Source organism: Myiozetetes cayanensis, unplaced genomic scaffold (assembly GCF_022539395.1).
Source record: "Myiozetetes cayanensis isolate MyiCay16 unplaced genomic scaffold, myiCay2020 scf1, whole genome shotgun sequence".
Classification (NCBI taxonomy): Eukaryota; Metazoa; Chordata; class Aves; order Passeriformes; family Tyrannidae; genus Myiozetetes; species Myiozetetes cayanensis.
In genome coordinates, this window is record NW_026086604.1 from 23,504,647 (window position 1) to 23,520,000 (window position 15,354).

General features: G+C 39.4%; 1 protein-coding gene across 4 annotated transcripts in view; it reads left to right on the forward strand.

Annotated features, from left to right (window-relative positions):
- Positions 1 to 15,354, forward strand: part of RUNX1T1 (RUNX1 partner transcriptional co-repressor 1) — a 113,471-nt gene that overhangs the window by 95,504 nt on the left and 2,613 nt on the right. For all 4 annotated transcript variants that reach the window (XM_050310979.1, XM_050310981.1, XM_050310992.1 and 1 more), the window contains 2 exons: positions 4,706 to 4,896; positions 13,880 to 15,354. The exon at positions 13,880 to 15,354 is cut by the window's right edge and continues 2,613 nt beyond it. In XM_050310979.1, coding sequence (XP_050166936.1) covers positions 4,706 to 4,896; positions 13,880 to 14,155 — 467 coding nt within the window. In that variant the 3' untranslated portion in view covers positions 14,156 to 15,354. The remainder of the gene's footprint in view (positions 1 to 4,705; positions 4,897 to 13,879) is intronic.

Sequence of the window (15,354 nt, forward strand, 5' to 3'; positions counted from 1 at the left end):
GGAAATCTCAGTAAGAGGAGCATCGTTGAGTTGAATTTCAGAACCTTCATTCCTCTTGCAAAATCTAGGATTTTATGTCATTTGGCATATCAGGTCATTTATGTCTCCTGGGTGCAATGCAAAAAAAAGACAAAAGTTTCTTCGTAGTTAGCACAAGTTTATTGAGGCTTTTGGCTTGAGTTATAAAATTGGATGTGCATTCACATTACATATATCCACAAATGGTAATGCACAGGAGCTATGACATGTGATCCTGCGAACATCTATGTCATCAGTTCCTTTGAAACAAAGATTTTCCTTTTGTCCTATTTCTAGTTTCTTGTTTTCAGGCTGATGTGGGTTTAAATCAACTGAGCATGCCTGTGAACTGGAGAAAAAAAAGTGTGACTCTTTGCAGGATGCATACTTGTATCTGCTACCAAGTGTAGTCAAACATCAGAAAGCATACTGCTTTCATAAACCATGGGCCTGCATTTTCAGGAGGGTGCACTGAAGTTGGAGGTCCCCACAATTTCGTGATCACTTCAAGGCAGTAAAGGTGCAATTCAGCTCTGTGAGAATAGGTCTCTAATGCCATTTGAGATGCTCCATAGTTTCCTGGCTGGGCTGCAACTGCCAGTTAAGAAGGCTACAAATCTCTCAGAGGTCATTTCTGCTGGCTCAGTGTGGATCTCTCGGTATGTCAAATATCTGTAAAGACCAGTGTACAGACAGCTGAATCAAGTACGAAAGTCTGTTTGGGATGCTGAATCCATTGCATGGAAAGAATGTGGCATAAAAACAGTTAATAAGCAATCTCAAAAGTGTGTGGAAAAGGGATTCACTTTAAACTTTTGGAGATTGATAGACTGCAGTGTAATTATTTAAATATACCAAGTTAGAGACATGCTTTTGTGATTGTTGAAGTAAGAACATATTTTGCAGGACCTTGTGAGTTAAAGTCATGCGAGCCCAATTCAGTTTCATATGTCAGTAGAAAGCAGTCATCAGAACCCTGATTCACCTCACTGAATTATGGATATGGAAACGAGGAGTCCACGACATCTTCTTGGTGCTCCTCAGTAGTTATGAGGGAGACAGGCAGGTAATGAGGATTGGCCAGATCCTAGGTTGGATGGCTTGCTCTCTGGAAATACCTATTTGTCTTTATTAAATACAGAGAGGGTCCCAGGCCTCTCTGGGAGAGAGAGTGAGCTACTGCCATAGTTTCTTCTGTAACATGCAGAACCTGTCTTCCAGACATCCCCTGTCACTTAGCCAGGCCCATTGTCCATGGCAGTCCAGTTGTAAGCTCTGGAGCTACAAGGAAGGTGTGAAATCATCATACTTTGTCATACAGAGACAGTAAGCCTCCTGCACATTGTACAGACTAGTCCTGAGAAAGAGATGGTGCATTTTGGGATATGATGCTGAGATAACTCTTGTCACCAAGTGCTGATGGCTGCCTTTGCCAGGGTCAGGAGCGAGATGATGCAAAATGTGGTGACACAGGACTGCGTATCTGCCCACCACTTTTCTTTTCTCATCATGTGGACTAAGTGTGCCCATGATGTGAGGGAGGTGACCAGGAGCTGGCTGGTGAATCATCATATTGGGTGAAGGATGAGTCGAGTACTTCTCCTGAGTCTGCGCCAAGGACCTCAGACTGTGCTGAGTAATGCCTATTCCACACAAGGTGTTTGCTTCCTGGAGCTTCTCTCATGAATTATTGCTACTCGAAGATTTCAGTTGCATTCCTGCAATGACTGAGTTTGTGCCAAGAATGCTTAGTGTTGTTGGGAAGGTGGAGGATGCAGGTACATGCATCTTAGATACTTGGTTTTTAAAAACTTCCAGATTTATGTTTTCTGATCTTGGAATCTAATCACTCTTCCTTTCTCTGGAAGTGCAGAGAAAGGAAGAGTGCCAGTATCATTTTTGTCTTCATAGCTCTGCATTGTCAAGGCAAATAAAATCTCCTTCACTGGCACCCATAACTTTTCCTGCACAGATATGACAGTTCTTATTGTTATCTTAAACTGTGTAGCCTATAGTATAGTATATGTCTATATGGTCTATGTCTATAAAATGTCAGTAGGTAGTGGAAACATTTAATTTGAGAAACTGTGAAGAAAATCAGTGATACAAAATTTTGTCTATTTTTTTTGTGTGTTCGTGAGTTCACAGTATATTGAAATAATGATGATTCATTGTCACCAAAACCTCCGACGTATTTTAATTATTTGTTTTCACACTCAGTATAGCACAACACAAATTCTGTCATCAAAGTTAATGGAAATACTAAAATCCAATCCATAGTTTAAGCCAATTAAAAAGTATCAGTCAGGCATATGGCCTCATAAGCACTTTCAGCATCTTCACGCTCTCAGAAGCTTTGCAAAAAAATGTATACAATATAGAATATAGAATTTAATTTTCAATTTCTGTATTGGGACTGAAAAGAAGTAGCTTAGCTAGGATGAAAAAACTAAAATTAGAAGTCCCTGTGAAAATGTTGGAATATTTTGCTTCTGTCTAATATAAAGAAACTGCCATTTCTAACCACTGAAAACACCTAAACATAAAACTGAATTTATCTGATGTAATGAAAGTGCATCATGCCATACAAAGATAATTTCTGTCTGTAGCAAATACCAGAAAGAATACAGATTTTCTTACAGAAATACACTTTGTTAGTAACTGCAGTTCATAGACACAAAATGCCTGTATTTAAGTTGCCTCATTTTTATGAAAATGGTAATAAAATTGCATCTGTATGTTTGCCTGTGTATATTTCTTTTTTTCGTGATCAGTGAATGGTTGCAGTTGGTAATAAATATTCAAGCACCTTGCAAATGTCCTACCAATTCCCTTTGCTGATCAGTGTGTGCCTATGGGACTAGAATAGGAATGCATAATTTAAATATAAATTGCCTGATTTGCATATACAATTAGACTAGCTGTAGCTTTGATCGTAAGCAAAAATTATTGTCCTGTATTGCCACTTAGATAGAATTTTAATTCACCTTGAATATTCAAAGTAAATTAAGCCTTGGCTGTGTGGTTGAAGGGTGTGATTTTTTCCTCTCCTGAGGCTTTCCCCTAAACAACATTTATGGTAGGGTAATATAAGGGCATATTTTCAGCCTCATAAAAATAAAGGAATAAGTTTTATCTCTAAATCCTTGCCCACCCCCTTAATAACTTCAGTTGAAACATCTCTTGCAGACATGCACACATGTAACACGCACACATACCCTCAATGGAACTCTTCTTTCATTTTAATTAGTTCAGTACATGGCTTAAAGTTAAGGCTTTATTGTAATTTGCTTAATAACTGAAAATGGAGACTTCGTGTAGTTCTTATTTTTAAACACGAAGTGCAGAGCTTTCAGACATAACTCAAGAGTGACAGAGTACTTGTAGGTAAGGGTTAGGTCTGTGTGCATGTGGGTGCACACAAATACGTGGGCTAAATACATGGACTAAAATTCAAACTCGTAACACCGATGTAATACTTAGATTTTAATCTACAGTAAAACATTTTTAATAGAAATCTATGTTTTTAATTAAACAGAACATTTAATTAAGGTGGTTTCTAAGTGCATGAAACAATTAAGAGCAAACACTTGAATGAAACATGTCATAATTAGTTTTAATAGAGTGTTAATTGGTACTAGGTTTGCCAAGTTAATAATTACTGCTTATTAAATTTTCAATTAATCATTGTCATTTTGCTTTGAATAAAGATGAAAATTAGATAAACTAATTCAGGGGGAGGATGGTTTCCTTGTTAATTAGAGCAGCTAATTAAAAAAAAAAAGAAATTACTTGTTTTAGTTGTCAATTAAAAGACTGTTCATTAGTAAAATCTTTGCACTCTTCTTACATCAAAACTCAAATAACCAATTTGAGACAATCCATGTTTTCTGGAATAAAAGATATGACACTAGTATATACCAAAGAAAGGGCTCAAACTGCATTACTTGTTTTACAAGAAACATGAAGGTTTTGGTTTAATGAAGCAGCGTGCCCCTGCTCAGTGTTAATTGTGTGCCGAAGCCTTGCTGGCCAGGGTGTGCTCCAGAGCTCAGTGGAGCCAGGAAGTTGAGTCTTCAAGTATAAATATGGATTTGAAGGAGAGATCAAGAGGTCAAATGAATGTTAATAAACAAATTTTAATTTTGTCTCATAAAACTGCATGTCCAGGAGAGAGATTAGACCAGTGATTTAAAATTTTTTTGTAAACTCTTGGGTTTTTTTTTGACTTCATGTATTTGTTTATTAACATATGGGGAAAAAAATTGGTAAAGATTGTAAATCCTGTCTTTATTTCCAGAGCTTAAAGATAAATTTTTTTAAAAGTCTGTAATATCATATCTTAAATAATAATTATTGTCAAACCTATTTATATGTGCTGCAAAACCAGTTTTTAGTGTTCAAATAGATTGCAGTTATATTGTGCCAGAGATCTGAAATGACCGTACCTAAAGAAATACTGACTGTGAATCAAAATAGCAAGAATCATCACAAGGGTTAGAGAGTTTGGTGATGGGGAAGTAGAAAAGCACCTCAGTGGTCTTGAAGATTCTTGAGGAACCAGATTCTTCTGTGTCCTTCTACTCAGAAGAAGACTGTCATAATTGTGAATAATCTCAGCATAGTAGTAGCGATGCATTTCCCACATCAGCCCTGTGCTAATGAGGATTTCTTCCCTCCTTTGCAGAGGAAGCTGTCAATGAAGTCAAGCGCCAGGCGATGGCCGAGTTGCAGAAGGCAGTGTCGGAGGCGGAGCGGAAAGCTCACGACATGATCACTTCAGAGAGAGCCAAGATGGAGCGCACTGTCGCCGAAGCCAAGCGCCAGGCTGCAGAGGACGCACTAGCTGTTATCAATCAGCAGGAGGATTCAAGTGAGGTAAGGACCTTGCTGGGCAAGCATCACCTGTGGCTGCAAACCGTAGGTGTATCTGATCAGGTTTATTCTGGCATAGGATGTTTGTGTGACCCAGGAGGTCAGTGCCCGCTATTAACTCTTTGCACAGTTGCTTTGGACGTGTATTCCAGGCATATACCGAGTTCCAAATTTTCTTGGCTGTGTAGTAATCTGAGCCCAAAATAGCTCATGAACTTGAGCTGTGTTCTCACCTTTTGACTGCGGTTCAGGGTTACATATAAAGTGCACGTTGCTCTTCTAATTTGGCTTTTCAGTAGCTTCATTTTAAAGCTCCTTAAACTGCCACACTGGATAGATAATATTGCTCAGTGGAAAACATTTGACGAATCTAATTTAAACAAAGAAATTATACATGTAAGAGATTGTAGAGCAAGGTGGCTAAAATCTTGTTTGGGGAAAGTGTTGGATGTAGAAGCAATTAGCAAAAGGTGATGGTTCCAGTAGGACAGAATGTGAATGTAAATTTGGAAGTGTTTCCTTATTTTGAATGTGTTGCTTTGGCTGCAGGGAGTATTTCACAGTCGAGGAGTGCACAGCATTTGGAAGGAGGAAAAATATACCAAAAGAACAAAGAGTAAAACAAGAATACGTATACTAAGCCTTGATGTACTTTCTGACCTGAGAGTGGAAAACCTTGAATTGTTATGGTACAGGATATCTGACACCATGACTGACTGGAAACTGGGAGTGAAGAAGCAGTGTGTGTTTGACCAGTGCTGCATCAGTCTAGAATAGCAATTAAATTTTATCCTCTTATAGAAAAACAGAGTCCTAAGTTAAAACTGCCCTTAAAAACAGACATGACAAAAAACTATGTCAGTTAAAGTTATTGTATATAATCTCCACTTCTTAAGACCACTGAAGTGAAAGAGCATTACCTTCATGAAGTATTTATTGTTCTTATAGTAACATCTTGACTGTAGTGAACCCACTTTTTAATGTAAATTTTAAACAGCAGGGAGTTGGGAAAAAGAGTAGATAGGGGTACCTGTTGTGTGGGGACTTATATTTGTGTACACTCATATATAAACACTTTCTGTGGACTGGAGGGGCAGTGTTATAGAAGAGTCACTTCAGTTGAAAGATGCAGATGAGCTGGCTGCAGCACGCTGAGAACACTGGCAGAAGTCATAAGCAGATAAGTCAGTGGCATGCTGCAGTATGCATCTGTAATTTGAGGGAGCGTAAGATTTTAATTCATACCAGGCTTCTCTGGAGATGAAAGACCATTGTGGGATCACTGAATGCCCAGAGTTTCTCCTTAATGTGTAGCAGATGAATAACAAGGAGACAAAAGGAATTGATTTTCAGCATCTGAAAGTTTCTCAGGAAGAAAGGGACCAGGGGAAGTGTATGTACCCTTTAAGTACTAACTGTTGCGCTGTAGATTAAATGAGACATAAATTCAATTTACTGGCCTTTTGTATCTAAGATACTCAAGGACATTTTTGCTGCACTGTTCACAGAAAGGGCATTTTTCTGACATAGCATCATTAAAGAGCTGTCATTTTATGTGTGTGTATATACAAGAGATGCCTATTGTTAAAACCAAAATTCCAAAGATAAATGCCTTTGGAGGAAATAGCAAATTAAATCTGTTTAGTGAACTGATACAGTGTAAGCAGGACAGAGGAAGTACTTATGTGCCAATGCACACGGCCCATTTTTCCACAAGCAAATGTGTATTCAGAGGAATGCATAGAGAGTTTGTGCACTGTAATTAACTCCTGAGCACTCAAAACTCTGGAAAAAGCTGTATAACAACAGGCATCTTTACTTCTTCTCCAGCAGAATTGATTATGAGGTTTTTCACCTCTTGGGAATGGGACTTTAGGCAAACAATCCTTTTAATTGCGTTGTAATGAAATGTGTCTCATAAGGTTATAGATGTTTTCAGGGCTGTGTGTCCTCAGGGAGGTCACCAGCCTCCTGGTCCTAGAAATAAAGTCTGATGTCCTGGTCCTGCAGCTTTCACCCCTGTGTGGTACAGGAGTGGCTTGTTGTTTTGAGGTGAAAAGTGCGAGTTTTAGTAAACTGTCAGAGAAAGCTCAGGTTTGCTCAGTTTGTCTTTACAGGTGCTTAATTAACTATGAAGGGAGATGATGGCAATACTTGTTCGAGAGTTAGATATGTCTGTATATAAGTAGTTCCTCTTTAGTTTCTAATTATGACAAATTCCAGAGAGTTAGGGTGATGCTTCTCTCGATTACTTGTTAACCCAAGCTGTCTTTTTTTTCCCACGGATGACTCCTGTAAGAATGAACTGGACTTTTCCTTCATCTTTGAGGACAAGATATTATTTTACCAGTATTTGAAAAGTGTTTCTATGGTGATGAGACCTTGTGTTTTTTTGGGTTTGGGTAGTAAAACTCCATATTTGTTTTGGTGTTCGTTCTCTATCAGATCTCTCCATGGATGTCCCTCCTCATTTGTCTGGGTTATAAGTCTCCATAAACCTCTCTCTGTTTTCAGCTTTCAGCAGAACACTTCCAGCAACACAAATGCCTGTGTACTTAAGGCACGGGAGTAAAATTTCTAGGACTAAAATATTTCCAGTTTCAAATATGAGACTGTTGAAATGCAGCTTCTGCAGTCTTACAGGTCTAGAGGGGCAAGGCTGAGCATCCCTCCTCATTTCTTATCCTTGGTGGGACATTACACCAAGGCCTGCAAGAGAACTAAGTGTAGGCTGCTGTATAACCTCCATGCAGTTCCTGACAGAGAATATTTCTCCCATGGGTGTCATTTGTTCCTTTGGCTGTTGAAGCTATGAATGGATATGAGAATTTGGCACTGGGTTTCTAATGTATCAGATATAATTTTCATCTGATATGGCCACTCCCTGTCTATTGGCAAGGTTTCTCCCTTACAGCTCTTCATTTTTTATTCAGTAAAATGCAGCCTGGACCTAGCTGAGGCTTCTTGAAGCTGTTCTGGTGTGAGAACTTTGTGTCATGATTTTTATTGCGGTCTGCTCCAGAGCTCAAAGCAATACCTAGTACCAAGGATTAACTAGCACTCAGAATTTTTGTAATTTTTGTAATTTTAGGATAATATGCAGTCTCCTCATCCTCTTGTGAGACCTTTTAGAGGTCTCACAAAGAGAAGTAGATTGGGCTTTTGATATTCTTTGTTGATGTTGTTGAAGTAGATTGGGCTTTTGATATTCTTTGTTGATATTGTTGTTTTTGTGCATTTTTTCTGGTTTTGTTTGGGGTTTGTTGGTGTTCCGTTTTGCTTTGTTTTTAACCCAGAAAAAGTAGCATCCCGAGTGCAAGATTGTCTGCAAGAAAAAAGTGAGGTTGGGCATGTTAAGCTGACCAGACCAAAATTATGGGAGCACAGGACAGTAAGAAGACTCATAGGAGAGGTGTGATATTTGGAAGTATCTTGACTTTTAAGAAGTGGTCTGCAATATTTTGAGAATCACCACATTACATAGTATAGTTAGAATTTCTAACTCTGACCTGATCTCTTGTTGAACTATTGCTCTTTACTTATGTTTGAGTTGTTCAGCACAATTTAACTGGCAGTGCCCCTGATCCAGTGTCTGTGCATTTACTTTCCAAAGATTTCCATAGTTTCTTCACATAAGGCCTTGCAAATGACCAGGATGTGTTCATGATTTTCTGTTATTGAAATTAGTTAAGGACCAGCTAATAGGGCACACTGCTGTTGGAAAGCAAAAGGATCAGGAAAAGTCCTACCTGTCAGCATGGCTGCTCCTGAATCACAATTATTTCTTTACCGATTCCTTACAGTTGCTTTAGAAAAGATGACCAATTCATCAGTAGTTGACTTGGCTAAGTACAGAAACATGTGTGAGCAGCCTACTCTTTAACGACTGCAGTGCTTGCTTTGGCTGCAATATACTGTTGTGCAAATCAATTTTAATAGTGAGGGTGAACAGCTTAGCAAAGAGACTGGCTGCCCAGATTGTAAGAGGGGGTGGGATCCTCAAAACATCTGTCTTTCTGCTGTGGTATAAAATGCCACTGAAAAATCTGACACTCAGTGTTCTTCCTCACTTTTGAGTAGAATGGGGGCTGGGGGCAGGGAAGGAACACAAATGTTTCAGTTCTTTCTACTTAAAGCAGATGCTGACATCTGCTCAGATAAAACAAGTATGTAACTGGTCCAACACTGCTTTTAGGAGATGTGTAATGTTAGGGCTTGTTTATATTGCAGCAGTTCATGTTGTATGTGAATATCACACTTACCTGACATTTTGAAGACAGCTGGTTTCAATCTCTGATGACCAATCCACTGAGACTAGGACTGTGCCAGCAAAGCTGACTCTGAGCATCAGATGGTGTGATTCAGGCAAGCGTAGTTTTTAGGCTGGTATTAAATCTAATAGCTGTGTCAGCTAATGTTTAATTTTTTTTGTTGAGCGTCTCTTGGAAAGTAGCACATCATCCCCTGCAGTGGTGGGTGGTGCAGAGGCACCAGAGCCATGTGCTCTGGGCAGGATCAGTCCAGATGTGATGTGAACATTGTCACTGCCCCAGATTGCTAAGCTAAGCCTGGCGAGCCAGCTTGCATGTCTCTTCCGTATGCTGCTCTGTACTTCTGTTTTCAGGATTTAGCTACTCTCTGCTGACTTAAATGAACATTGATGTATTTCACACAATAAACAGTGGCTGGGGCAAGGCTAGAGTGTTCAGTGATAGGTGTAACTTTACTAGAAACATCTAAAGGTTCAAATGTCATTTTGACATAGCGTGGGAATTTCTGAAGTACCAATGTGTTTCCCTTTCTAATGAGTCTTTGATAAAATTCTCATAAACAACTTTGCTGAGTTTTTTACTGCTATTCAGCAGCTTATACAGTCCTTATTTACGCCACTGTGGTTTCAGTGATTTCTAGATGTTCCTTTTCTTGTGGTTTGCAGCGGTAGAGTTTTAAATGCCGTGAGCATTGCAGAAACGGGAAAAATCTGTGTTCTTCCTACCCAGTCATGCTTCCTTTCATGGTAAACTGGGGAAATCCAGAATTTCTCAAAGATGACAGAGCAAGAGGGGTTTTTTGTCTTACTTAAGCAAGCTCTATACTAAGTCTCAGTTGGAGGTGTCAGAGGAAAGCAAATACTCAATTGTGGTTGACTATTTCAGAGATGAAAGCAACTGGATGGGCAAAATTATTGACAAGTGTGTGTTCTGGTACTGGAGACCACAGAAATGGAAACCATTTGTTTTTAAAAATGTTCATGATCGCAAACAGAAGTTTCTGAGTACTGTTGTTTGAAGATGGAAGCTTAAGTGCATGAGAATTAAGAGTTTGACCTAAGATAAGGCTCTGACCTAAGACTGATGTTCCTTGTCAGTTGAAAGAGAAGGATGAAATATAATCGGTGGCATAAATTTGGAGTGAGATTCCCATCTGGTGTAATTTAGCCCAATTTCATTGAATTAATCCATTTTCAAGGTAGAGAAGTTAAATTGAATTATGTAGTCTGAGAATCTGGCCTTTTGTATAACCCCACTGATTCACAGGCAAATCAGTGTAGAGTTGAGCTGCAGTCCAGTCCTCCTTGTAGTTTTAGCTACATCTCTATATAGAACTCTACAGAGCACGAGCTGGATGTGCAGTATAGTAGGTCACTACCTAAAGATGGAGATATAGACCAGCAGAGTCTTTGAGAGATCAGCTACTCCCTTTCCCAGTCCATGATCAACTCCAGCTGAATCATTCCTCTAAGATACCTGCTTTATCTGTACTTTACTGATGGAGATTCTTCAGCACCTCTAGGCAATTTGTGCCTGTCCTTAACAGATGTTTGATCCCATTGCTTCTGCTCATCTGTGTATACATGGATTTAGACATTCACTGCAGTGATGTTTGGGTGCTACTGTCCGCTCTCAGGCTACCATCTCACCGTAGGTTTAACAATCTGAGTTCATTCAATCTGTGTTCGTCTGACTTCTGATTATTCTGGCTTCCATTTTCCAGGTCCTTTCCAAGCCTTACTAGTCTTACTTGGTTTGCAGTATTTGAAGTGCATCATCCCAACCTGGACAGTGCTCCAGGCTGCATCTTGCCGATACTAGGAGATAGAGAGTCTTAAATAATGTGTAAATAATGTCCACAGTTGCGGTTATATGCCCTTCTGTGAAGATTGCCACCTCGTGATGTTGTGGTCACCTGTTGTCCAAGATGCTGTCTACACAGTTCAGCAAGGATTTCAGATCTATTTTGCTGATACCTGCTACAGCATACCAGGAGGGAAAATACCTTGAGTATGTTGAGTCCATAGTGAGCTCAAGCTCTGTCTGCTGTAGCTGGATCAGTTTGAAATACCTGAGCAGCAGGGGCATATGAAGCACAGCCCAGGCTACTAGATGGCGTCTTGAGCCCAGATTTTCTTTGGTAGAATTTGGAACTATCAGCCAGTAGTGTGAACAGAAAGCATCTGTGCCCAAAGGTTGCAGTGCCCAAACCTGATCTTTACTGCTGTTTTCCACTACTCACACACAGGAAGGAGCATAATGAATGGTCACAATGGTGAGGGCTGTGTAGGACAGAGGGTTCTGCACGTCAAATCCAGCTACTATCACAGTGCAAGCTCCCCATGATGTGTGCTTCTGCATGCTGATTTGCACTGTAGTAATTTTTAAATGCAATAATTTGTTGAATAAGTGTAAGCTGTAAAATTTATTTTGAAATTCTTGTATTTTATGTGCTTTTATTCCCACAATTACGCTAAAGCTGTAATGACCTGTTTAATTAGAAATAATATGTCCAATGGACAAAATCACGTACCAAACAATGTAGGACGCATTAAGGAATCATGTAAGGAGCCAGCTTAGTGCTTTGCCACTTCATTAAAATCTTGCACCTATGTATCACTTTCCATGTTCCAAACAGGCTGATAGTTCATTGATGTTTCTTTTAATGAGAACATTGAACCCATAGTGTTAAAATTAAATTACTGTTTTCTGATGTCAGTACAGGTCTTGTGGTAAGATACTGAAATACTGTATGGTGACTCTAGTCACATCTGGAGACAGTTCTGTGTGTGAGATAGGCTTTCCTCAAAAAGGGAAGCAAAATGAAGGTTCCTCAGAAACTGACCTATATTAACTAAAGATATTTGAACAGGTCACGTTTGACATCCTCATAATAACGACCACACAGTTAAACCATGCACTTCAATGTTGCTAACAGATCTGCACAAGGGAGTAATTCCTGCACCTGGGCAGTTACTGGCTGACTTCAGCAGTATTCCACGTGGGGAAAAGTGTCTTTTCGGAAAAGTCTACATGGGGAGGTTTTGTGCTTCTGAATTTGGTTTCAGGTGAGGGGATAAAGGGAAATAAGCACCAAACCCAGGGCTGGCAGTTCAGTTGGAAGCAAATAGCTAGGAGGTCAGCAGGCATGGCAGTAGGTGGAAACTCTGTGCAAGCACGACTGGAACAGAATTACACCGTGTTTCCTGATCACAGTACAAGCATCAAGCTGTCAAAGTGAAACTTTCATTAGTGTGATGCAACTGTAAAGAAATACTAGAATACCAAAAGAAGGAGAATCCACGTACATCACACTTTGTTTATCTTTCTGGTAGCAGGATGAGTCATCATATCTCTTTGAAATGCTAATACACTTGTGAGGTCATTTTGGTGTATGCGTAAATATGTTTGTGTACAGTGGTCTAAATCACTTATAGTTATTTTTCATCGTGGAGATAAAAGATCTTTTAAAGAAAAGGTGTTTAAGAATAGTACAGCTATCCATTTCCAAAGGTGGATTTACCTCTCCAGCACTGGACAGAGTATGAGCAAAAAGAACCCAAAACAATGAACACTGAATCAAAACCAGCTGATACCAGACAAGGAGTCTGAATTCCTGACATTCAACTACCAGAGACATCTGTTTCTGTGTGTTGGTAATTCCACCTTTTTTTTTAAGTGTTTTTAAAGATGGGAACAATTTTATGAATTTAAAAAAAAAAGTCCCCAACACATGTATCTGTAATTACCTGGTTTAGTCTGTGTGCTTAATCAGCATGAATTGAGAATGCCATGTACCTTTGATTTCAATCTCAAAGAACAATTGAGCACTGGGCAGTTACTCTTCCCCCATCTGCCAGTACATGCCTATGGAAAGAAAACAACCAATCAACCATCCAAAACAACAAAAAACAGCAAAAAGGGGGAATATGGAACTAACATAGGGATATTTTCTAAAGAAGCCACTTGATTCCAATTAAATGTCTAATTTCCTTAAAATACTGTTTTGGATTTAGGTCTTTGTTTGATTCTGAAATTGGGAATTAGTTTTCAAAGTAGTTGAGGAATATCACTTAAGGATTGGCTATGTTCCAGCATCCAGCTGGCAGAGCTATGGAGTGTGTTAAAGTGAATAAGCACACATATTCTGCAGTGGCTTCCCCATCCTGCTGAAGATTTAGGCTCTAGCTTAACTGTTCACTGCCAGAAGTGCCACTGAGTCAAATGGCATTACTCAGACAATTGAAAATGAAGTTTTCCTAGGGAAGGAAGTTTTGCATGTGTGTTACGTCTTTTTTCCCCTTTCTTGTCTTGCATTATTCCCTCACCACTTCTGGAAGAACAGAGCTTTTGTGTGCATGTTTGATTATTTGTTTTAATAAATCTGTGAGAGGAGCTAGTTGAAGTTTTACTGAAATTTTCTATTAGTCAATATGCTGCTGCTGGTGGCTGGATGTGGTGAGGGCATACTTGGAGTTTGCATCATTGGTACTGGCAAATAACTGCTTCTGTTCTTGCCCAGTTTCTGAGGGCCAGGTCCCTCAGGTGACCGGAGCTGCTGTAGAACAGGTTTAAACACCCAAGTTGTAGCACCTACTGATGCCTTAGCTGTTCTTAGGCAGAGGGTTGACTAGCAGTTCCCTGCCAGCCATTTTCAGTATAAAATTTAGGACACTATCTAATTTCTCCCATATTTCTCCCTCTATTGCTTCTAGAGTTGCTGGAACTGTGGCCGGAAAGCTAGTGAAACCTGCAGTGGTTGCAACACAGCAAGATACTGCGGCTCATTTTGCCAGCATAAGGACTGGGAGAAGCACCATCACATCTGTGGACAGACCCTCCAAGCCCAGCAGCAAGGAGAGACACCAGCAGTGAGCTCCTCTGTGACACCCAGCAGCGGGGCCGGGAGCCCCATTGACACTCCACCAGCAGCTACTCCTCGGTCCACCACCCCGGGAACCCCGTCCACCATAGAGGCGACTCCTCGTTAAAACTGAACTTGAAACTCCGGAAACAAAAACACAACAGAAAATTAAACCAATTCCTCATCCTCAGATGCGCAAAGATTTTAACTGAACTGTCATATTTCGATACTTCAATAAGAACTTACTGTATCTTGAGGTGGTAGAAAATACATAAGGCCAGTAACGGGTCATAATGACTTATTGTGGATAACAAAGATATCTTTTCTTTAGAAAACTGAAAAGAGAGCAGAGAATATACACAAAATGATAGATTTGACCTCCTCCCTGTTATTTTCCAGTAGCTGGGATTTTAAACTAGATGACCTCATTAACAGATGCTTTACCAAACAGCAAACCAAGAGATTGCTAATGCTGTTGAAAGCAAAATGCTAATATTAAAGTCACAATGTTCTTTATAACAATAATGGAAATTAAATAAAAAAAGAGAGAGAGAGAAAAAAATAACCCTCAAGGGCATGAGCATTGGATACAGCAGTAGACATTTTAACAAGAAGATGAATGGCGTCCGTGGGTTACTGACTGAACTTTGAAGACCCGCATCAAAACGCGCAGATGTGCAGCAGATTGGAAGGAGACACAGATGTTCATTTTTTTCCTGTTTCTAAAAGAAATAAAATAATATCCAGGTCAACAGAATGAAAAATGAAAGATGATTTGCAGTGGGATGTAGGACTACAGCAACAAAGAAAAAAAATGCCATAATACAAAAGGCTTTTTTTTTTTTCCTTTTAAATACAGAAATAAGGGACACAGCCTGCAGTTAATTAGCATCCTGGCGGCTTTGACATCAGCCAGCTGCTCCAACTAAACCTTTCAACATTTCTTCACTTTTTTTGCAAGGTTCCACAGAGTATGACAATCGGGTCTATTCCAGCTCATTCATTTTTGTATTGAAAATTAATAATAATAGTTAATAACACGGTGGCTCCAGCCCCTTTCCAAATTCTTTCCACCCATCCTGTTTGGATTTTTAATTAAGAAAAAAAAAGAAAAAAAAAAAGAAAAAAAAAGAAAAAAAAAAAAAAAAAAAAAAGAAAGAAAAAACCCCCTTAGTAGTTCTCTTGGTGTTAAAACACTTATGTCCTGTGAGGTTTCCCAATGGTGTTTTTCTTGTAAATGTGTTGGACAAATGTGAAGATGCATTGTAGTTTAACCATGCTCACATTTAGTCTTCTTTATTCCTAGTTGGTGAGAAACCTGTAACT